General features: G+C 40.5%; 1 protein-coding gene across 1 annotated transcript in view; it reads left to right on the forward strand.

The window, feature by feature from the left end:
• The window catches only part of LOC102183200 (protein zyg-11 homolog A), a 69,386-nt gene that overhangs the window by 42,929 nt on the left and 3,601 nt on the right, over positions 1 to 22,856 (forward strand). Inside the window, exons 7-16 of the mRNA XM_018046497.1 lie at positions 6,195 to 6,335; positions 9,369 to 9,545; positions 12,034 to 12,098; positions 12,630 to 12,729; positions 12,824 to 12,877; positions 17,741 to 17,902; positions 17,978 to 18,022; positions 20,222 to 20,416; positions 22,175 to 22,236; positions 22,644 to 22,741. Of these exons, the coding sequence (XP_017901986.1) occupies positions 6,195 to 6,335; positions 9,369 to 9,545; positions 12,034 to 12,098; positions 12,630 to 12,729; positions 12,824 to 12,877; positions 17,741 to 17,902; positions 17,978 to 18,022; positions 20,222 to 20,416; positions 22,175 to 22,236; positions 22,644 to 22,741 (1,099 nt within the window). The remainder of the gene's footprint in view (positions 1 to 6,194; positions 6,336 to 9,368; positions 9,546 to 12,033; positions 12,099 to 12,629; positions 12,730 to 12,823; positions 12,878 to 17,740; positions 17,903 to 17,977; positions 18,023 to 20,221; positions 20,417 to 22,174; positions 22,237 to 22,643; positions 22,742 to 22,856) is intronic.

The following is a 22,856-nucleotide window of genomic DNA, read 5'->3' on the forward strand; positions in this document are numbered from 1 at the left end:
CATCTTCCACCTTGCAGGCAGATTCTTTACCATCTGAGCCACCAGGGAAGCCCAAGAATACTGGAGTGGGTAGCCTATCCCTTCTCTAGGGAATCTTCCTGACCCAGAAATTGAACCGGGGTCTTCTGCTTTGCAGGCAGATTTTTTACCAACTGAGCTACCAAGGAAGCCTTGGTCATGGTATATAATTATTTTATTTGGCTGAGTTTGGGTTGCCTGTATTTTGTTAGGGATTTTTCCATCTCTGTAAGGACTGTTAAACTCTAGTTTCCTTTTCTTATAGTGTCTTTGGCTTTGGTATCAAGGTAATGCTGGGTTCGTAGAATGAGTTAGGAAACGTTCATCTCCAGTTGTTAAACTGAAAAGTTTTAACATTAATTCTTCCTTAAGTGTTTGGTAAAATTTATTGTGAACCCATTAGATCTAGGGCTTATATTTTGGGGGAAGTTTTTGATTATTGATCCAGTTTCCTATTTCAGTTTTCTTCAGTGTCTTCACGATTTAGTCTTGTTTGGTCTTATATGTCTAGAAATGTGCCCATTTCATCTAGGTTATTAAGTTTATTAGAATGTAATTTTTCATCATACTCTTATAATTCTTTTTTTTTTCCTGTTGAATTGGTTGTAATGTCTTCTGTTTCATTTCAGATTTTAGTATTTTGAGTCCTTTCCTTTTTTCTTAGTTTCTTTTTTTTGCCCTTAGTCCATCCATTGTCAATTTTGGTGATGTGCTCAAAGAACCAATTTTTTGTTCCATTGATTTTCTTGCTATTTTTATATTCTCTATTTTATTTTGCTCTTTGCTTTAATAATGATTATTTCCATCCTTCTGTCAGCTTTGGGTTTAGATTGTTTGATCTTTTTACATTTAAAATAGTTACTGATTAGGAAAGACTTCTGTCACTTTGCTCATTAGTTTCTATATGTTTTACAGCTTTTTTTTTTAATCCCTCATTTCCTTCATTACTGTTTTCTTTGTTCAATTGACTTTTGTTTTTTTGGTTGGTATTATTCTTGTGTATTCTGTAGCTGTTTTCTTTGTGGTTATCATGGATGTTACATTTAACATCCTAATATTATGACACTCTAATGTGAATTTATGCTAGCTTAATTTCAATAACAAACAAAAGCTGTTCCTTTAGCTCTCTGTCTGTGCCCCTTTTAATTGATGTTCCCAAATTATACATTGTCTGCCCCAAAGCACAAAATAATTCTTTTTAGTGTGTTCATCACAAGTTAAGTAGAAAACAACATTTGGAATTATAAACCAAATTTATAATAACACTAGTTTTTAGATGAATAATGATCTTTTGAAGGAACTGTTTATTAAATCATGTTGAAAAAAGCATAATTACTGACCATTAAAAATACCACTAGCTTTTGTAATTGCTCATGTATTTACCTTTGTTGAGATCTTTATTTCTTCATATGGCTTCTTGTTACTGGGTGGTGGTCCTTCATTTCACCTTGCAGGACTCCCTTTAGCGTTTTTCATGGGGCAAGTTTAGTGGTAATGAACTTCCTTGGCTTTTCTTTACATGGAAAACTTACACTTTTTTATTGGGATATAGCTGATTAATAAACTGTTGTGATAGTTTCAGGTGAATAGCAAAGGGACTCAGCCATAAATACACATATACCCATTCTCCCCCACACTCCTCCCTTCCCATCCAGGCTGCCACATAACGTTGAGCAGAGTTTCATGTGATGTATAGTGAAGTCCTTGCTGTTTATCCATTTTAAATATTGCAGTGGGTACATGCCCATCCCAAACTCCTTAGGTATCCCATCTGCCTATCCTTTTACCCTAGCAACTATAATCTCATTCTTTAAGTCTATGAGTCTCTTTTTATTTTGTAAGTAAGTTCACTTGTATCATTTCTTTTTAGATTCTACGTTTAAGGGATGTCATTTGATATTTCTCCTTCTCTGACTGAATTTCGCTCAGTATGACGCTCTCTAAGGCTGTCTGTGTTGCTGCAGATGGCATTATTTCATTCTTTTTTTTTTTTTTAGAATCATACATTGCATTTATTTTTTTTTTTTTAGTTCTGCAGACTTTTATTTGTTTATTTTTTTTAGATACAATTAATGTTCATTTGCTGTTGTATCTTTTTTTTTTTTTTTAAATTTTAAAATCTTTAATTCTTACATGCGTTCCCAAACATGAACCCCCCTCCCACCTCCCTCCCCACAACATCTCTCTGGGTCATCCCCATGCACCAGCCCCAAGCAAGCTGCACCCTACGTCAGACATGGACTGGCGATTTGTTTATGCACCGCATGTTTATCTGCTCCTCTGTCCATTGACATTTAGGTTGCTTCCATGTCTTGGCTATTGCAGACAGTGCTGCAATGAACATCGGGTTACCTGCATTATCTTGGATCTTGTTTTTCTCTGGATATATGCCCAAGAGTGGGATTTCAAGGTCATATGGTAGCTCTGGTTTTAGTTTTTTAAGGAACTCCCCTACTGTTCTCCACAGTGGCTGTACCAGTTTGCATTCCCACCAACAGTGTAGCAGGGTTTCCTTCTCTCCACACCCTCTACAGCATTTGTTGTTTGTGGAATTTTTGGTGATAGTCATTCTGGCTTTCACCACACTTTTGAAGGACAGTTTTGCAGGGCATAAGATTCTTGGTTGACAGTTTTTTTCTTTTAACGCTTTGAATATATCAACCCATTGTCTTCTGGCTTCTAAGTTTTTGATGAGAAGTCTGCTTGTCTTACTGAGGATCCTTTGTATGTGGTGATTTGCTTCTCTCGCTGCTTCTTAGAATCTTTGGCCTTGAAATTTTGATTATAACATGTCTCACTGTGAGTCTTCTTGAGTTCATCTTGCATGGAGTTCTTGAATTTCTTGGATGTTTATATTCATGTCTTTCATCAAATTTGGGACATTCGCAGCCTTTTTCCCCCCAGTGTTCTTTGCTACTTTAAGTCTCTTCTAAGATTCCTACAGTGTATATGTTGGCCTGTGTAATGGTATTCCACAGGGTCCTTAGACTCTGCTCCTTGGTTTTCAATTTTTTTTTTCCTTTCTGTTCCTCTGACACAATTTCCTTTGTCCTATCTTCAAGTTTGTTGATTTTTTTCATCTTCCTGCTCAAATCTGCCTTGAAAAACTCAAGTGAATTTTTATTTCAGTTACTATACCTTTCAACTCCAGAATATTTTTTGATTCTTTTTAAGGTGTTTTTTTTTTTTTTTCTTTAAATCTCTCTTGAGTTTTCTCTTTTGTTCTTTTTTCTTGACTTTATCTAATTTTCCTTTCGTTCTTTGAACATCTTTAAGGTGGATGTTTTGAAGTCTTGTTTGAGTTGACCTGCTATATCAGTTGTGTTTCAGGGACAGTGTCTTTTGATTTTAATTTTTTCCATTTGAATGGGCCATGCTTTCCTATTTCTTTATACGCTTTGTTGTTGAAAACTGGGCATTTGAAACTAATAATATGGCAACTCTGGAAATAGATTCTTTTCCCTTCCCAGGGTTTGATGTCTACGTTACTGTTTCTGTGTTTGGGGTCTGTGTTGAGGATCAGCCTGAAGTATAAATTTTAAGATCTCTAGGTCTTTTATGAGCCTTTCCCTGGGTATGTGCAGTAACTTTGGGATTTTTTTCTGTATATGTAGTTGTTTTGAATGTCATAGTCGTTAATGTCTATCTTCTAAAAGGGGAAAAAGAAAACAGTGAAGGGGCAGCCCTTGAAATTTCCTGGAAGTCATTTTAGCTGGTGGGAGAGGGGCTTTGAACAGTTGGCTGGTGAGGGTGCAATGGCATTGGCTACCCACCTTTTTGTACCTGTCATCAGAAGCAGTCAGAGCACAGATCCCTGATATTTAGAGGGTCCTTTTCCCCACCTGGACTCTCACAGGCTAAGTGCAGGCAGCTCTAGGAGCATATGCTGGGGGCTGGGGAGTGGGATGGGGCATGGACAGCTATTGTGGAAAGAGCTGAAATTGATGGAAATGAGCCACAGTTTATTGTTGAAACATCCTCTAGAAGTTGCAAGCATGGATATAAACTCCTTTGCCCTTTTTAAAAATTCTATTTATTAAATTTATGATAAAAGGTACAGTTCACAAAGATAGACATCATAAACCATTAGACACCTAACAACAAAGAAACAAAGATACATAAAGCAAAAATCAGAACAGATATAAAGGAAAAGAAAAATACAATCATAGTGACACATATTAGCATTTCTTTGAGTATTTTATCAAGTGCAAAAAAAGAATAGGAACATCTTGAGTAATGTCATTAATAATTATAGTAGATTTCTATTCATATTAATAATGTTTGATCTTATAAGAAGGCCCTGAAGGTTGTTTTTCTTTATCATTAAATTTAGTCTTTATACTGTGATATGTCTTGCTTTCGGTCAGTTTTCCAGGTGGTTGGTGGGAGTTCTTTCAGTGTGTTGATTTAGGTCTCTTTTTTATTTCTGGAAAGTTTTTGTTGGTAGTAATTTTACAAATTAGTTCATTCTTCCCCAGGAACTTCAAGAATATGTGTGTTGTATCTTCTTTTCTATATCAGCACTCAATCTTAGATCCTTTTAACTTCTTTCTTTTAAAATTTCTTTATCGTTTCTTGCATTTCTTCTCCTTACTAAATTTTAATCAATTCTATTATTCCTTGGATACTTTGTACTTTTGTATTTGATATGTTTTTATGTTTGATATGACTTGATCTTTTCTTTTCCTGAGTTTAATCATCCCTGTTTCATCTTTTTGTTGAATGTATTTTTTTCGCATCCAGTAATCCTTATTAAGAACATTTAATTCAGTTTAAAGTGTTGTGTTATAGATTTGTTTTTGATTTACGAGAATTTTTCTTAGCTGAAGTGTGTAGTTTTGCTTTAATGTGTAAAGCTGTGCCAGGTCTTAATTGTGGCACGTGCAGTCTCTGAGGCACGTGGGATCTTTAGCTGTGACTCTAATTCCCTGACCAGGGATTGATCCCGGCCCCACTTCATTGGGAGTGTGGAGTCTTAGCCATTGGACCACCAAGGAAGTCCCTAGATTTGCTTTTTAAAAAAATTCTTACAGTAGCTTTATGTGGAATTGGTTTGAATCTTTTTATTTCTTTGCATTTAATTGACCGGTGTCCTAATTCAAAAGCATTCTTCTGTCACTTTAGTGATATGATGTTTCTTCAATGAATGTTGTTACTGCTGATCATGGTGGAGTGGAAAAGGGGTTGTTTTTCTTTTCATTTTTGTGAAATCCTGAATTTTACCCTCTTATGTTTCTTTTTCTTCACTACCCAGGAATGCTGAAAACTGGGTAAAATCTAGTTTTATATTTTTAAATAAATGTTTAAATAAATAAACATTTCTTTTTTATTTATGGTTTGGGTAAGGTTACCATTACTCTCCAGACCCAAAGTCTATATGTAGACTTTTTGAAATTATTACTTTAGTGGTGGTGGTGGTTCAGTTGCCTAGTTGTGTCCGATTCTTTGCAACCCTATCAACTGTGGCACACTAGGTCTTCCTGTCCCTCACCATTCCATCTCCTGAAGTTTGCCCAAGTTCATGTTCATTGCATCAGTGATGTCATCCAGCCATCTTATCTTCTGACACCCTCTTCTCCTTCTGCCCTCAATCTTTCCCAGCATCAGGAACTTTTTCAGTAAGTTGGCTGTTTTCATCAGATGACCAAAATACTGGAGCTTCAGCATCAGTCCTTCCAGCGTGTTTTCAGCGTTGTACTTGAGTGGTAGCAAGGAAGAATTATCTTAATATTAATGAACTAACTAGTTCTATGAAAGTTCAACTCCCTTTTCATCTTAGTTATTTTATCTGGTTTTTTCTATCTTTTTTTGTCTGTTTTATATGAATACTTAGAGAACATGCGTTCACGGTTATTGGTTGTTTAAGAATTTACGTGCTATGCATTATTCAGTCAAGGTCTCAACTGTAACATAGCTGTGGGGAGACAGTATTTGAGTCTGTCTCCACTGCTTAATTAGTTTGTTATATTTAGCAATGTTCATCACCTCTCCGAAGCCACCATGTAAAAATGAGGTTGAGGAGAACATTTACTGACTAGAACTACTGAGTGAGATCAACATTGTAAAGCTCTTGAAACATTTAAGTGAATATTTACTGTTTCAAACACTTGACACACTAAAAAAGCCTTCCTTGTAGGTGAAAGGTGAAACCTGTTGCTAACATCCTTGTTTTCTAGGTTGCTGGAGGAGCCAATATAAGTCAGATTTCAGAAGCGCTGAGCTGCTACAGGAATAGATCATGTTTTGTGAAGGAAGCCCTCTACAGGCTCTTCACAGAGACGTTTTCAACGCAAGTAACCATGCCTGCTATTTTAAAGGTAACTACAACTCAGAAATGTAATTTTTATAACTACTTATTATTTGATTCAATTAAAGTTGTTTAAAATTTAGAAAACTCAGCAGTGGCCACAGGACTGGAAAAGGTCAGTTTTCATTCCAATCCCAAAGAAAGGCAATGCCAAAGAATGCTCAAACTACTTGCTGACCTGCTTCTTGAGAAATCTGTATGCAGGTCAGGAAGCAACAGTTAGAACTGGACATGAAACAACAGACTGGTTCCAAATAGGAAAAGGAGTACGTCAAGGCTGTATATTGTCACCCTGCTTATTTAACTTATATGCAGAGTATATCATGAGAAACACTGGGCTAGATGAAGCACAAGCTGGAATCAAGATTGCTGGGAGAAATATCAATAACCTCAGATATGCAGATGACACCACCCTTATGGCAGAAAGTGAAGAAGAACTAAAAAGCCTCTTGATGAAAGTGAAAGACGAGAGTGAAAAGGTTGGCTTAAAGCTCAACATTCAGAAAATGAAGATCATAGTATCTGATCACATCCCTTCATAGCAAATAGATTGGGAGACAGTGAAAGACTATTTTTTTGGGCTCCAAAAAAGTCACTGCAGATGGTGACTGCAGCCATAAAATTAAAAGACGCTTACTCCTTGGAAGGAAAGCTATGACCAACCTTGACAGCTTATTGAAAAGCAGAGATATTACTTTGCCAACAAAGGTCCGTCTAGTCAAGGCTATGGTTTTTCCGGTGTTCATGTATGGATGTGAGAGTTGGACTATAAAGAAAGCTGAGCGCCGAAGAATTGATGCTTTTGAACTGTGGTGTTGGAGAAGACTCTTGAAAATCCCTTGTACTGCAAGGAGATCCAACCAGTCCATCCTAAAGGAGATCAGTCCTGAGTGTTCATTGGAAGGACTGATGAAGCTGAAACTCCAAAACTTTGGCCACCTGATGCAAAGAGCTGACTCATTGGAAAAGACCCTGATTCTGGGAAGGATTGGGGGCAGGAGGAGAAGGGGACAACAGAGGATGAGATGGTTAGATGACATCACAGACTCAATGGACGTGAGTTTGAGTAAACTGCGGGAGTTGGTGATGGACAGGGAGGCCTGGCATGCTGCAGTCCATGGGGTCGCAAAGTTGGACATGACTGAGCGACTGAACTGTACTCAACTGATTAAACACATTGAATACAGTTACTTAATATGCCTTATTCTATTGTGAGTCACAGTGCCCACACAGAGGGAAAGAAAAGCAGTGGTAGGCTTAAATTGCCAGATCGTCTCATGTTTTGAGCATCTTAATCTCAATTGTTCAGATTTTTGAATTTGATCTGAGCACGGGATGATAGAACCATTGCCTAAAACAGGACTTAATCTGAAAACATGAATTCACTTAGTGTAAACTTTCTTATTTATTCCTTTACTCTTTAAAATCTAAGATAATAGTTGTTTTAAAAAAATAGCAACCACAATATCCCTATAAGAATAGAACAAAACAGCAGTAATTGAAGGTAATTAATTCTAGCATTTAAAGTATTGTGAATAAAGTAAAGTTACCAGTATTGATAGGGTTAGACTTTGCTTTCCTTTACAGAAGGATGAATTTCTTTTAAATGTAATTGGAGAAAGAAAACTGCTATTATTTAAAATTAAGTGTAAATTGAAGCCTTAAAATTATTGTTTTTATTATTTGTAATTTCTGCAGTTCCATAAAAATAGGCTATTTTTATGGCTATTTTTAGGCTATTTGTGTACCATGGAGAATTAGATTTACTCATAACTTAAAAATGATACTGTATAAAGGGAAAAACTCTGGATCTTTGTTTCCCATCTGTAAGGAGGAAATTGAATCAGATATTCTAAAAGTCCTTTTCATATCTATGTGAGATTTTGTGATTTTTTTTTTTATTGAAAATCATGTTTGTTTTACTTTCTATGTATTTATATTGCAGATGATGGCAATTACATGAAATCCTAAGAGCAGTTTACAATATAGAAAAAAACAGTTTCCATAGGAGCAGAGGTGTCAAAGTAAGGGGCTCTGGTCTTTCAGTGGTTCATAAACTCAGGGCTCATTTGTATATCAGCAGACTGGTCTCTGAGGAGGGGAGGGATCATTATCCCTGTTTGATAGACAAAACAGATCGTGTTGTCCCTGAATGTTGGAGCAGGTATGGTATATACTTGGCATAACACCTTCATTTTAAATTTATTTCTAGGTCTACACAATATGTTTTCTATTAATAGTTACCTTTCTAATGTTAGGTTTTTTGTTTGTTTTGTGGCCATGCCTCACGGCTTGTGGGATCTCAGTTCTCCAACCAGGAATTGAACCTGGGCCATGGCAGTGAAAACACAGAATCCTAACCACTAGTCCACCCGGCAACTCCCTAATGTTAGGTTTTATCACTTTTCAAATCCAAATTTCTTCCCCTCTTTTGGTGGATTCATCCCATCTTTTTGTCCACTTTGTGTTTTTCTCCATCACGTTTCCCTTCCCTAGTAATTCCCTTTCCATTCCACCCCCACCTCCATTTCCTATCCAGATCGTATCTGAGATCCTGCCTAAATGTGTTCTCTGAATGGAACTTTTGACTTCCATACCAGAAAGGATAGCTTGCTATATGACCGCCTTAGGCAGCACTTTATTTATACCTCTTGCATGGTGCTTTTTTGCCAGTTTGATCTTTTGACATCTCTTATAATGTTACTTGTTTACATACCTTATTTCTTTCATAAGGCTTTATGCTAAGGAGTAGGATATAAGTGATTCCTGTTTATATCCCCTATAGTGCTTATCATAATGCCTTGGAGGGACTAAGGCTCGATAAATGATTGTAAAATCACAGGTGAGGAAACAGAGGTCCAGAGGAAGGAAGGAAGTTACCTAAAGTTACACAGCAAATTAATGACTTCGTTTGGGTTAGAAGGTATTGCTGGTGTCCTAAAAAATAAATGGTTAGGATGGGAAGAAACCTGTTACTTTTTGTCCTGATAACCAAGTGTAAAGAGTGCTCATGTTGTCATATGCCACTTACATTCTTCTGCAGCTTGTGGCTGTAGGAATGAGGAATCACCCGCTGGATTTGCCAGTGCAGTTCACAGCCAGTGCTTGTGCCCTCAACCTCACACGCCAGGGCCTGGCCAGGGGCATGCCTGTTCGTCTGTTGTCAGAGGTTACCTGTCTACTTTTCCAGGCTTTGAAAACTTTCCCCCATTACCAGCAGGTAATTCGATTGTAATATTTGACTGTGCTTCTTACTTGAGGACAGATACATGAAAAATATGTTTTATTTAGTTCTGATTTTTCATCCTGAGAGAGAGAAGGAGGGAGGGGGGGAGGGAAGGAGAAAAATAAATGCATGATGACTGTAGAAAAAATAAGAAATATAGGTAAGTAATATGGTTTAAAATTTTTGCATTTATCAGAAAACGGCTACCCAGAAACATCTACTGTTAACAGTTTGTTACATCTTATAGGCTTAGCAACATGTGTGCAAAGTAAATTGAATTGAGTCATAGATCTAAATATAAAAGCTAAGTCATAGGTCTAAATATAAAAGGCATAAAACTAGAAGGAAACATCAGAGTAGGCAACGTTTTCTTAGGATACAAAAAGCACACTTCATAAAAGAAAAATAATATATTAGAATTCATCAAATTAGAAGCTTCTGCTCAAGCATGCACAGAGACATTAAAAAATGAAAAGATAATCCAGGACTGAGAAAGATGTCCACTATATATATATGACAGAGGACTTTTATCCAGAATGTAAAGGACTATTAAATAGGTAACACAAGATAAACAAACCAATTCTGTAAGAAGGCAGAAGGTTTGAACAGACGCTCCGTGAAAGAAGATAGTGCAGGTGACAACTGAGCACTTGAAAAGATGCTCAGTACCTTTACCTGTCAGGGAAATGCAAGTTAAAAGCACATGTGGATACACTGCACACTTAGATGGGCTTCCCAGGGGGCACTAGTGGGAAGGACCCTGCCTACCGGTGCAGGAGAGGCAAGAGACACGGGTTTAATCCCTGGGTCCGGAAGATCCTCTGGAGTAGAAGATGGCACCCCACTCCAATGTTCTTGCCTGGAAAATTCCATGGACAGAGGCGCCCGGCAGGCTGCAAAGAGTCGGACTCTACTGATACACATCACGGCCTCACAGCACGCATAGATAACACTACACACCCCCTAGATTGGTTGAAATTTAAAAAGTGACAGTATCAGGTGTTGACAAAAGTGTAGAGAAACTGAAATTCTCATATGTTGGTGTTAAGAATGAAAAATTATAAAACCAATCCAACAGTCTGGTAATTTCTTTGGAAGTTAGAGATATACCTTTCATACTACACAGTATTTCACTTGGAGAAATGAAATTATGTAGCCATATAATGGCACACACAAATGCCCTTAATGTCTTTATTGATTATCCCCCCAAACTGAAAACTTAATGTCCAGCAACGGGTGAATAGATAAACCAATAATGATATATTCATATAAGGAAATACTACTTGGTGATAAAAAGAAGTGAAATACTGATACATGCCACATGGATGAATCTCAAAAAAATTTTATGCTGAGCAAAATATGCTAGACATGATAAAATAGATGCCATATGACTTTATGCGAAATCTTAGAAAAGGCTAATCTTTAATGACAGTATGATTTTCTGAGGTTGAAATTTGCAAGTTAGGAATGGAGTGGGAAGTGTCACAGTGGAACTTTTCGGGGTAGTGGAAGTATTTTTTATGCTGATTGTGGTGGTGGGTAAAGTTATACATAATATTTGTAAATGTGTCAGATCTGATTGAAATGTATACTTAAAGTTAAAATGGGAATCAATCTATTAGAATTACAGTAACACGATCTTTCCCACTTAAAAGAAATCTTTTTCCACTTTCTCTTGAGAAATTGGATGATCCTTCTCAGTTTAGTCTCAATTCCTACATGGCCATCATTAGTTGGAGCTGATTAACAGGGCCTGAATTGTCCAGTGTGCCGTCGTTCCTCCCGCCGGCCTGCTGTTCTGCACTCTGCCCTCTTCACTTGTCTGTGTTGCTGCCTAGTTCCTGTTGGCATTCCAGCTTTGCTCCCCTGCCTCACACACTACACACTCACACACTACACGCTCATGCACTGCTGTCATGGCAGTATAGCCACTGGCCTACTCCTGGTCTTTCAAAGAGATGTTATGATTTTTATTACTATAGCTTTCCTAGAAGTCCTTTTCTCTCTCCTAGTTCAGTTCCTGCTAGTCATAGGTAGAAAGTAGAAGCTCTGTCACAGAGTTAGTTACGAGATCTGGTTCAGACATAGTCATTCATTAGATGGGCCAGGCTTCCAGAAATTGATTTAGATTGATGCACAGGCAGGCAGCTTTCCACATAGATCCTTCTAGGGTTCAGGGGGAAAGGAGATCCCTCTTTGCTAGAAAAGAGAAAGATTCCTCTTTGGGCAAAGGTGAATGTTAGAGTTTAATAATAAGATAGATACCAGGAACTAATATAACATTGTAAACCAACTGTACTTCAATAAAAAATAAATTTAAAAAATTATAAAAAAAATAGTAAGATTGAATGAAGAACTTGGAAAGGACCAGGTATATAGCAGGCATTCAATAAGAAAAGCTTAGAACCTTCCAAATGCTTAGAACGTTTGTTCAGAACAGGTGTACATTTGCTCAAAATTATTTTTCTTTATTCCCTTAAAGTTACAGAAGAATTGTCTTCTCTCCTTAACCAATTCCAGGATTCTTGTGGATGTTCCATTCAACAGGCAAGTATAGAATTGGATGATCTGATTTTTGGGATATTGACCAGTATTACTCTGAGCTTTGTTGTCTGTTGGTTATTGGCCTAGCAGGGGTCTGATTGAGGCTAGGATAAAGCGTTTGGGGAGAATGTTCTGTTCAGAAGTACTGTAGTTATAAATGTTGTCTCTCAAAGTGTGAGTCCATTTCAGGGCAGTGAGTAATGACGTGGGTGCTAGAGGGTTAAATATCGAATCAGGTTCTAGCTCTTCCATTATCCTTCCGCATGTCAGATCTTCCTGGATCAGGGATCAAACCTGTGTCTTCTACACTGGCAGGTGGATTCTTTACCCCTGAGCCACCAGGGAAGCCTTGCTCTTCTCTTTTGCATACTCTTTTCTTCTCTTCTTTTTGCCAAATACTCTTGGTTTTCATAGCTGAGTCTTTATAAGTCCACAAGTATTTTTAAACAGGATTTGCTGGGGAGGCTGAATGATTTCTTAACTTCTCATGTATAGTTTACAAAGTTTATTGTGAGAAAAATACTGTTTTTTTAGGTTCGATGCTGCCAAGTTTGTTATGAGATGGCTCTGTAAGCATGAAAGCCCCAAGATGCAAGCCATGGCAGTGAGCATAACCTCCATTCTAGCCCTGCAGGTATGTGGTTGCTAAATGCAAGACCTCTTTCCCTAGTCTTAGTGCAGCAGTGATAGAGTTGGAAACATTTCACTTTCTGCTCTTTTGTTTCTAGCTCTCACCTGAGCAAACTGCACAACTCAAAGAGGAGGTTTTCATGGCAGTTAAGGTAGGTTGTCACTTCTAGAACTTTTCAATACAAGTAACAGTTTAAAAAATTAAAAACAGGTTAAAAGACTTATAAAATGAACAATCTGTAGGCCCTGCTACCCAGAAGCAGCTTTTCTCTACTCTTAAATAGCTGTTTCTTCTGGTATTTACCTCCATATTTCTAAATAAAACGCTTAAACCTGCAGCTTTTTTTTTGTTTTGGCTGTGCTGTCTTCATTGTACTGTGAGCATTCTCTAGTTGCGGCATGTGGGGGCTTTTCTTGTTGTGGAGCTCAGCCTCAGGATTTGTGGCATTTGGGCTCTAGAGTGGGTTCTCTAGTTGCAGTAATGTTCCATGGCATGTGAGATCTTAGTGTACTCACACCTCTCCACCACCACCAGAGATTGAATCCATGTCCCCTGCATTGGAAGGTGGAATCTTAAGCACTGTACCACTGAGGAAGTACTACAGTTTCTTGATGTATCAATTTTAGATGTTACCTCCTGATTCTGCTGCTGTCAGTTCAGTTCAGTTCAGTCGCTCAGTCGTGTCCAACTCTTTGTGACCCCCTGGAGTGCAGCACGCCAGGCTTCCTGTCCATCACTAACACCCGGAGCTTACTCAGACTCATGTCCATTGAGTCAGTGATGCCATCCAACCATCTCATCCTCTGTCACCCTCTTCTTTTCCTGCCTTCCATCTTTCCCAGCATCAGCATCTTTTCCAATGAGTCAGTTATTCGCATCAGGTGGCCAAAGTATTGGAGTTTTAGCTTCAGCATTAGTCCTTCCAATGCATATTCAGGACTGATTTCCTTTAGGATTGACTGGTTTGATCTCCTTGCAGTCCAAGGGACTCTCAAGAGTGTTATCCAACACCACAGTTCAAAAGCATCAATTCTTCACGGTTAGTTGTCGTAAACTTCTTGGTGTCAGATCCTTTGTTCTTGAGGTCAGGTCATGGTGAGGTATCGAAGTTTCTGAAAATCTCCACCAACAAATGTTACTCTGTTTTACAAGAAAGGGCAAGGTCCCTAGGCAAAAATTTCACCCTCCAAGATCCAAGTCCTAGCTATGAGGCGGGGGTCCCTGCAGGGGTCGGTTACCCTGCCACAAATCATTATCCAGCACCCCGTCTGGGTTCCCTTGCCAGTGTCCAGGCCTGGCTGAAAAGGTGCATCTCAGTTGGCATCTCCCTCAGGGCCAGGTCGCCAGACCCTGCCCAGTTGTCATCTCTTAGGGAGCCAGGTGCCCTGGACCCAGCCGTTCCTCAGGCTCCTTGGGCTGTCCAAGTGGTAGGGGCTAGGTCCCACAAACTGCGTCCTATACAGACTGCCCCTGCTTTTAGATCACAGAGGCAGGGGTTGGGGAGAGGGCCATCACCACCTCAGGGCCTGGCTCTGCCAGTGTGTGGCCTTGGCAAGGGTTCTGTGTCTCTGTAGGACACAGGCCTCAGCCTGTTCTCTGGGCCCCCCCTGATCCATGGCTGGGTGAGCTGGAGGCTCCAGGGAGGAGGCAGAGATCCACCTCTTACGTCACTCTGCACAGGACGACCACCACTCTGCCTATCATTGGTTGAGTGGTTGTTCATTGGCAGTTGCTTACTTGTAGGAGGGGCCTATTGCCCTGCCAACCAGTAACTGAGCAGGATCACTAATGGTGACTCACTGCCAGTTGCTGAATTTAGAGAGGGCCCCACTTCACCACCAGCCCATGGCTGAGCAACCTTAATAGTCTTTTGGTAACCATAGTCTGGTAAGGGGGAAAGTGGGGGCTAATGGCTGCAGCGCTGGCTGCATGCTAAGGGCTGTGCACAGCCATGCTGTATTACACTTTCGGTTCTTGCAGCTTTATTTTTGTGAATTCTCTAGATGTATTTTCTCTGGCTGTATAAAATATTTGAGGTGGAATTATAACAGAGCGCTGCCAAGCACAGATCTTAGCACGTGGCCATCACTGTGTACTATTACTGTACACGCTGTTACCAGCCATTGATTGGTGCTGCAGTGGGCCCTCCCACAAGCAGCCAACTGTCAGTGAGTGACCATTAGTGGTCCTGCTCAACCATTGGTTGGCACAGGTCCCTCCCACAGGCAACCAGCTGTCAATGAATGACCATTAGTGGTCCTGCTCAACCATTGGTTGGCACCAGGCCCCTCCCACAGGCAACCAACTGTCAATGAGTGACTGTTAACAGGCCCATTCAGCAAGCAGTCAGTGGAGTGGGGCTAGGTCCCACAAACTGCATCCTATACGGATTGCCACTGCTATTAGATCACAGAGGCAGGGATGGGGGAGAGTAAGGTGAAGGGTGGATCGGGGTCTTTTCCCTGGGGACCTCCAGCTTACCTGGCCTTCGGCCCTTGGGTGAGCTGGGAGGCTCAGGGAACAGGCTGGGGCCTGTGTCCTGCAGGGCCCCAGAACCCTCGCCAAGGCCACCCAGTTGCCTTGGCCCAGGCCTTGAGGCAGCGGTGAACCTCTCCCCTGTCTCTGCCTCTTGCCCTAGTGGCAGTGGCAGTCAGCATAGGGTGCAGTTGGCGGGACCTGGCCCCGACCATACTGGTGGCCTGAGGAGCCTGAAGGCCAGCTGGGTGCCTGGCTCCTCAGCGATGACGGTGGGACAGGGTCTGGGGACAGGGCCCTGAGGGAGTTGCCAACTGAGGTCTGCTTCTTCGGCCAGGGTCTGGACCTCAAAGGGTGAAATTTTTGCCGAGGGACCTAGCCCTTTCTTGTCAGGACAGAGAATAATGTTTGTTGGTGGAGATTTACAGAAACACCTTACCTCACCATGACCCGACCTCAAGAACAAAGGGTCTGATACTAGGTCCTTTGTGGAAATGGCTGTCTCTTCCCTTTTACATGGTAGTCTAGCATGTTTGAAAGAAAGCGCGAGTACTAGCTCAATTTTGATCTAGAAATATTCTAATATGAAGTGGTATGTTGGGATCTGTTAAAGTAGTTTTTTCAAGCTGTTAGGACATCCGATTATGATACTAGTGTTATCCTCTAGCCATACTAACCTGCTCAGTGGCATAGAACAGACGGTTTTTCTTCTAGAATATCCCCCTGCTCCCTTCCCCCCATTCCCTGTGTCCTCATTCCTTGCTTAGATGCCTTATCCTCTTTTTATTCTGGTCTCAGTTTAGATACTACCTTTCTCTGTGTTACTGAGTGTAAGCACAAGCTTATTCTGTTTGCCACACAGCAGACCAATCAGGAGATGAGTTGATGGAACAGGAAATAGATTTTATTTTTTTTTTAATTTTTTTATTTTTTAAAATATTTATTTATGATGTTGACATGGTGGTGGTTTAGCTGCAAAGTCGTGTCTGACCCTTTGTGACCCCATGGACTGTAGCCTCTGTCCATGGGATTCTGCAGGCAAGAATACTGGAGTGGGTTGCCATTTCCTTCTCCAAGGAAATAGATTTTAATCAGATAACTAGCAGACCAAGAAGATGGCAGACTAGTGTCTCAGAAACCATCTTGCCTCAGGGACTCCCCTGGTGTCCAGTGGTTAAGAATCCACCTTGCAGTGCAGAGGAAGTGGGTTCAATCCCTGCTCGGGGAACTAAGATCCCACACGCTGTGGAGCAACTAAGCCAGCATACAGCAGTCACCGAGGCCTGACACTACTTAGAAGGTCCTTGTGCCTCAAGGAGCCCTCATGGTACGACAGAGGTCCTGCATGCAGCAACTAAGACTTGATGTTGCCAAATAAATAAATATTAAGAAAATTATTTTTAGAAGAACCAAACCCATCTTACCCAACCGTAACTGAGATAAGATTTGGACTCCTTTTACATACAGGAGGGGAGAGGGGCTTGCTTGGCACTGACTGGTGGCTGAGCAGGGTCAGTGATGGTCGCATGTTGACAGTTGCTCTCTTCAGGAGAGGGGCCCACGTTGTGCCCACTGACGGCTGAGCCGGGCTGCTCTAGCTTGCACCTGCCTTGCTGCCACCACATTCTGCGCAGAACAGTGCGACCTCAGAAAGCGGCCAGGTCTGAAGAACTGCCAGGTCACTCCAGCATGCTGTAGCTCTGGGTGGGGCGAAGCCCAAGGCGCACAAGCAGGGGAGACCACAGTGGCTACATGGAGGCAGCTGACACGCCCCTCCCTGGGACTGCTGTTTGAGGCAGGGGCGCCGTGGGTTCAGCCCATACTGACTCCACTGGTCAGCTCGTGACTGATGAGGTGGCCCAGGTGCGATTGTCCCCAGAGAGGAGCTCTAGCTTGCCCGCCTGTGCAGTGGGTAGGCGGCAGGCATGGACCAGTGGGGTCTGTGTCGCTGCGGGCAGAGAGGTGCAGTGTGGTACAGCAGCCCCTCCCTAGATGGCTGGTGCCAGGGATGGGGGAGGGAAGGGCCTATCACACTTTGGGAAGGCTGCTGTTACATTTGGAGGTTTCTCACACCTTTTCTAAAGAAAATTCTTAGGCTTTTATGTGTTTCCTTTAGAGCATTTACCAAATCTTAAAATTCTTTTATTTAGTTCAGAAAAACCAATCATCTTTTTTTTAAAATCTGTCTCTCTTACCTGAATATGTGCCTGCCTTCCAAAAGGTGTTGACTAGATACTCTTAATACATGAATAATGGAATAGCTAATATGTACTTGATTATGAAGTTTATTAACAAGCACGACAAACTAGATTAAGTGATTATTAAACTTTAATATTTTTTTCTTTTGAACCTCACAAAAACCCTAGGAAATAAGTGTAACTCATTTTACAGAGAGAAGGTAGGCACCAAAGCTATTAAGTGGTCAAACTGGGTTTAGAACCTCGGTTTGATTCTAAAGCTTTTCTTAACCATTGCTTTCCTTATATTGGAAACATATGAGTCAGTCACCAGCGTATCTAACTCTCTTTTTCTTTTTTAGGAACTTCTAGCAATAGTAAAACAGAAGACTGCTGAGAATCTAGATGACGTCACCCTCTTGTTTACTTTGAAAGCACTTTGGAATCTTACAGAACAGTCTCCAGCTGCTTGTAGGCACTTTATTGAAAATCAAGGATTGGCAATCTTCATCCAAGTCTTGGAGGTGGGAAGACAGGATTGAGTTTGTCTGTAAAGTTATTTTCTTCATGATAAAATGACCTGTATATTCTTTTCACAGACTTTTTCAGAGACAGCAATACAAAGCAAAGTACTTGGTCTTTTGGTAAGCTGAATTGTTTTGAATTAATTATAATTGATTAAACAATAAGAAAACTAACACTTATGTGTTTCCTACTATGTGCTAGGCACTTTTGTAAGCAGTTTACATTAACTGTTTGATCTTCACACCATCTCTATAAAGTAAATACCATTATATATGAGTCAGCTATTGCTGTAAACAAACTACAGCTTAAAACAGCATCCATTTTATTTACTTGTGAATCTGTGGGTCAGCAGTTTGAACTCAGCTCAGCTGTGCAGTTCTGCTGGTCTTACGTGGTTACGCATGTCACTGCAGTCGTAACTGCACTCAGTAGGCTGAGCTCGATCTAGGCGCTCCAGGATGACCTGACTCTCATCTCTGGCAGTTGGTGCAGGCTGTTAGCTGGGCCTTGTCTCTATGAGCTTCCTCACTTGGCGGTTTCAGGGCGGTGGTAGAAAGCAAGTCCACTGCACAAGTGCTGCTTCAACTTCCGCTTATGTCAGATTTTCTAATGTCTCATTGGTCAAAAGCAGGGTATACAATCTGGGGTGTTTTCCAGCAACCACTTCTCCAGTTCTGTGACACCAGCTGGATGTCCTACAGTTCGATTCAGTTAAATTCTGTCACTGACTATCAGGCATTAGCGTCAGATCCTAAAAAGCTCGGTTCCACAAGTCTGCCTCCACTTTAGTTGCCAGCTGTTAAGTTCAGAGCTACTCCTACTTCTGACTGACTTTAAGTTGAGGGATTCCACAACCCCTTCCTCAGGTTGGTAATTTGCTAGAATGGCTCACAGAACTTGGGAAGGCACTTAATTTGATATTTTAAAATGTATATTTATTTGACCGTGCTCGGTCTTACTTATGGCATGTGGGATCTTCATTGTGGCATGCAAGATCTTTAGTTGCGGCATTGTGGAATGTAGTTGTAGTATGCAGACTCTTGGTTGCAGCATGTAGGGTCTAATTCTCTGACCAGGGATCAAAACTGGGCCCCATGCATTGTGAGTGTGGAGTCTTAGCCACTGGGCCACCAGGGAAGTCCCAAGGGAAAGATTTTTCTTGGCTGTGTCCCCCATGGCATGGGGAAATCTTTATTTCCCAGCGAGGGATTGAATCACTGCTCCCTGCAGTGAAAGTGCAGAGTCCTAACCACTGTGTGTTCGTGCTAAGTCGCTTCAGTCATGTCTGACTCTTTTTGACCCTATGGACTAGCCTGCCAGACTCCTGTTCATGGAATTCTCCAGGGAAGAATACTGGAGTGGGTTGCTGTGCCCCCCTGCAGGGGATCTTACCAACCCAGGGATCGAACCCACGTCTCTTTCTTCTACAATGGCATGCAGGTTCTTTACCACTGGTGCCCACCTGGGAAGCCCCCCTAACCACTGGCCTACCAGGTAAAGTCCCCTGCTATTTTTAATTTATTATAGCTACAACTCAGAAAAAGTCAAATGAAAGAGATATGTTGTTTCCAGCAAGAAACTCTTATTCCTGCAGCTGCAAGGAAATAATGAATCCTACCAATAGTCTGAGTGAGCTTGAAAGTAGTCTCCCCATCCCACCTCACCCATTGGAGCCTCCAGGTGTGAGCATGCAGCCCAGCCAGCACTTTGACTGCAGGCTTGTGAAACCCAGCTGAGCAAGGCCTGTTCAAACTGTGAGAGGAAAAATGTGTGTTGTTTTAAGCCACTGAGTTTGTGTTGAACTTGTTACACAGCATCAAAAACTAATATAGTACTTTATATTCACTAATATAAAATAGTGAAACTACTACCTGCCTTTCATTGTTACTGTTAACACTGTCGTAACATATAGCAGGCCCCGGGAATGTTAAGTTTTTGAGTCAGACCTGGATTTGTAATCTACTCCAACCAGTTGTTATCGATGTGAAGCTGACAAGTTAGTCTTTCTGAGTGTCAGACTTCTTTGTAGGACTATCAAAGATTAAATGAGATGAGGCAGACAAAAAAAGACATAAGATAAGGCAGATAAAAAAGACATTTCAGTCTATCTAAGCACAGTGCCTGGCACTTAGTAAGTGCTTCCTCAATGATTGGTTCTTACTAATAATCTTTGTCATCAGGGGGATGGGTTTGTAGTAGATGTGAGGCTAAATCAGAGGGAGGAGGGGGGACTGAGTGTTCTTATATGTATCTGAGCTGAGCAGTAAGAGAGGGAGAGGAACCAGTTCCTGATAGTCTCTACTCCATCTGCCCCATAGAACAATGTAGCTGAAGTCAGAGAACTCTTTTCCAAGCTGATTACTGAAGATGTGGTAAAGCATATCAGCAGCTTGCTCCATAGCAAGGAATTGGAAGTCAGCTATTTAGCTGCAGGCATCATAGCCCACCTGACATCTGACAAACAGCCCTGGATATCCTGTGACCTCCAGAGGACAGCACTTCTCCAGGATCTGGTATAAGGACTGTTCCTCTTTACAAAATCCAGAGTCATCTCTTGTTGTAGAAAACTTATTTTTCTAGATCATAAGAGTTTTTGAAATATGTGTTAATTGTAGAAAATGGGAAAGATAGAATCATCCACACCCATCCATACCTTACCACCCAAAGCTAACCTCTATTAACATTTTTTGAATTCTTTCTGATACTTTGCTTTTATAAAATTAAGCACGCAAACAGTTTATATCGGTCATTCCACTTCTGTTTCCCGCTTTCAGCTCTTTTTAAAGCTGTTTCTTTTGGTGTTTACCTTCTTATCTCTAACATATGTTGTTATGCCTTGACTTTGTAGTTTTAGACATCAGTTTATTTCCCACTTTGGAAAATGAAAATTCCCAGTGCACATCCGTTCTTATACTCCAAGTGTATGTCTTTCAGTACATTCAAACATATTCTGTCCACGTCAGCTTCTTTCCCAAGCCTCTGTTTTTGTTCCATCTGTTAGATATAGCTGTTAGATATATTTTGTATATCTGTTAGATCCCAGGAAGTCCCTTTACTGTTGTCCTGAAGATTCTCTTTGCTCTCTCATGTTGGATTCCCTGTTTCCTGGATTGCATACCTTCCTGTTCTTTGGTATACTCCCTCATTCTGTTGGGTCATATCCTCCAGTAGCTTCCTAAGAGATGTATGAAAAGAATTTGAAACCTTTTATATTTGAAAGACCTTTATTTTACATTCACCTTTAGTTGATCAAATGGCTGGATATAGAACTCAAGCACTGAAATATTTTCCTTTCACATTTCTAGGTCATTGCTCCATTGTCTGATATTTCTTGGTATCACTGTTGAGAAGTCCTGTGCCATTTTTCTTTGGAAGCTTTAAGATCTTTATCTTTATTGTTTGGAAATCTCAGTGATGTGCCTTGATATGAGTTTACTTTCATCTGTTCCATTGGCTGCTTACTGCTCTGGAATCTTGTTTTCCTTCAGTTCTAGGAGATTTCTTTCTGTCCTTTTCATTCCTCCGTCCCTTCTTCTTCTTTGACCTTTACTTCCTTCCTTCCTTCTTCCCTCTTTTTCTCCCTGCCTCCCTCCCTTGCTTAATTCCTATTCTCCTGATTGAAAATCATAAGCTTGGCTTCCAGCAGTCTAAACACCCATAGAAGGATAGAGTTGAGGGCAGGGGCACCTCAGCATTTAGTATTTAAATTTTTCACTTTAGCCCCCTGTTTTTAGCATGGTACTTCCAACCTCAATTGTTCATAGGGTTGCCCAGTCCAAAAATTTTTGTAAGGGGTGGTAGAGGAGGTCTGGTAGTCTCAATTCTTTGGTACTTTCAACCAGTCCTCCTGTTTTTAACCCTACCTGTAATCTCACTTCCTGAAGTACTTTGTATGCCCAGTTTTTAAGTCTGTTAGGGGTTCTGTTCAAAATGGTTTGTTTTCTTCAACCTTCCCCAGTGCTAATCTATTAAATCACTTACCATCTTCTTCTGCTTTGTTTCATGTGTGTTTATCTTCTTTTAAACCAGTTGTACTGTTCCGTTCATGCTCGGTCTTCCGTCTTTAAACAGAAATCCCTTTCTGGTGTATTGTTTTCCACATGACTTTCTTCATATTCTGCGTGTATAATGGCTGTCTAATTAATAGCTGGTTGGTTAGGTATACCTAAATTTGAGTAGTCCTTGATTTTGAAAATTTATATTGTTTCATATGTGTATAATTATAAATGACATGAAGCAATACTAGAATCTTGATTTCTCTTTTTGTGTAGTATGCAACCATCCAGAAATGGCCAAGTTCAAGTTGTAAGATGACAGCTTTGGTCACTTACAGGTAATTTCATGATGGTGTAGTGCTTCTCTTAAAGCTTGTCCTCAGTCTACTCACTCTGTAGAGGCTATGGTATAATAAAGTATTAGAATCAGATAGCCTTGTATTCAAATCCGATTTCTTTGTGATACTTGTAAAATCACTTTAAGAAAATCTCTGATACTTGGTTTTTGTCATCTGTAAAATGAAGCTGGCAGTGTGCAATATTAAGGGTGGAATCAGTTATTGAATGTATAGTGTCTAACACAGAATATAATTTCTTAAATGCTAGTTCCAATTATATGCTCAGCAATACATCTGTCTTAATGAAGAATTGACTCTGGGGGTGGCTGCGGGGATGTTGAAAATTATTATTATATCCCTGATGTTAGCTTGAGTTCTGAAGAAACATCTTCTTTGTACTTATTTAGATCCTTCAAGGCCTTTTTCCCGCTCCTTGGCAACTTCTCTCAACCAGAGGTTCAACTCTGGGCACTATGGGCCATGTATCATGTCTGCAGTAAAAACCGTATGTATTTAAAGATAATTGTTTTTAGCTATTTTTTTGTATAAGGATTAAGTTCAAGATGGAATTTTGAAAAATTGTTCTCTTATGTCCTGATTTTAACACTTTTTAAGAAGAA

This window comes from Capra hircus, chromosome 3 (genome assembly GCF_001704415.2).
Source record: "Capra hircus breed San Clemente chromosome 3, ASM170441v1, whole genome shotgun sequence".
In the NCBI taxonomy this organism is placed as follows: domain Eukaryota; kingdom Metazoa; phylum Chordata; class Mammalia; order Artiodactyla; family Bovidae; genus Capra; species Capra hircus.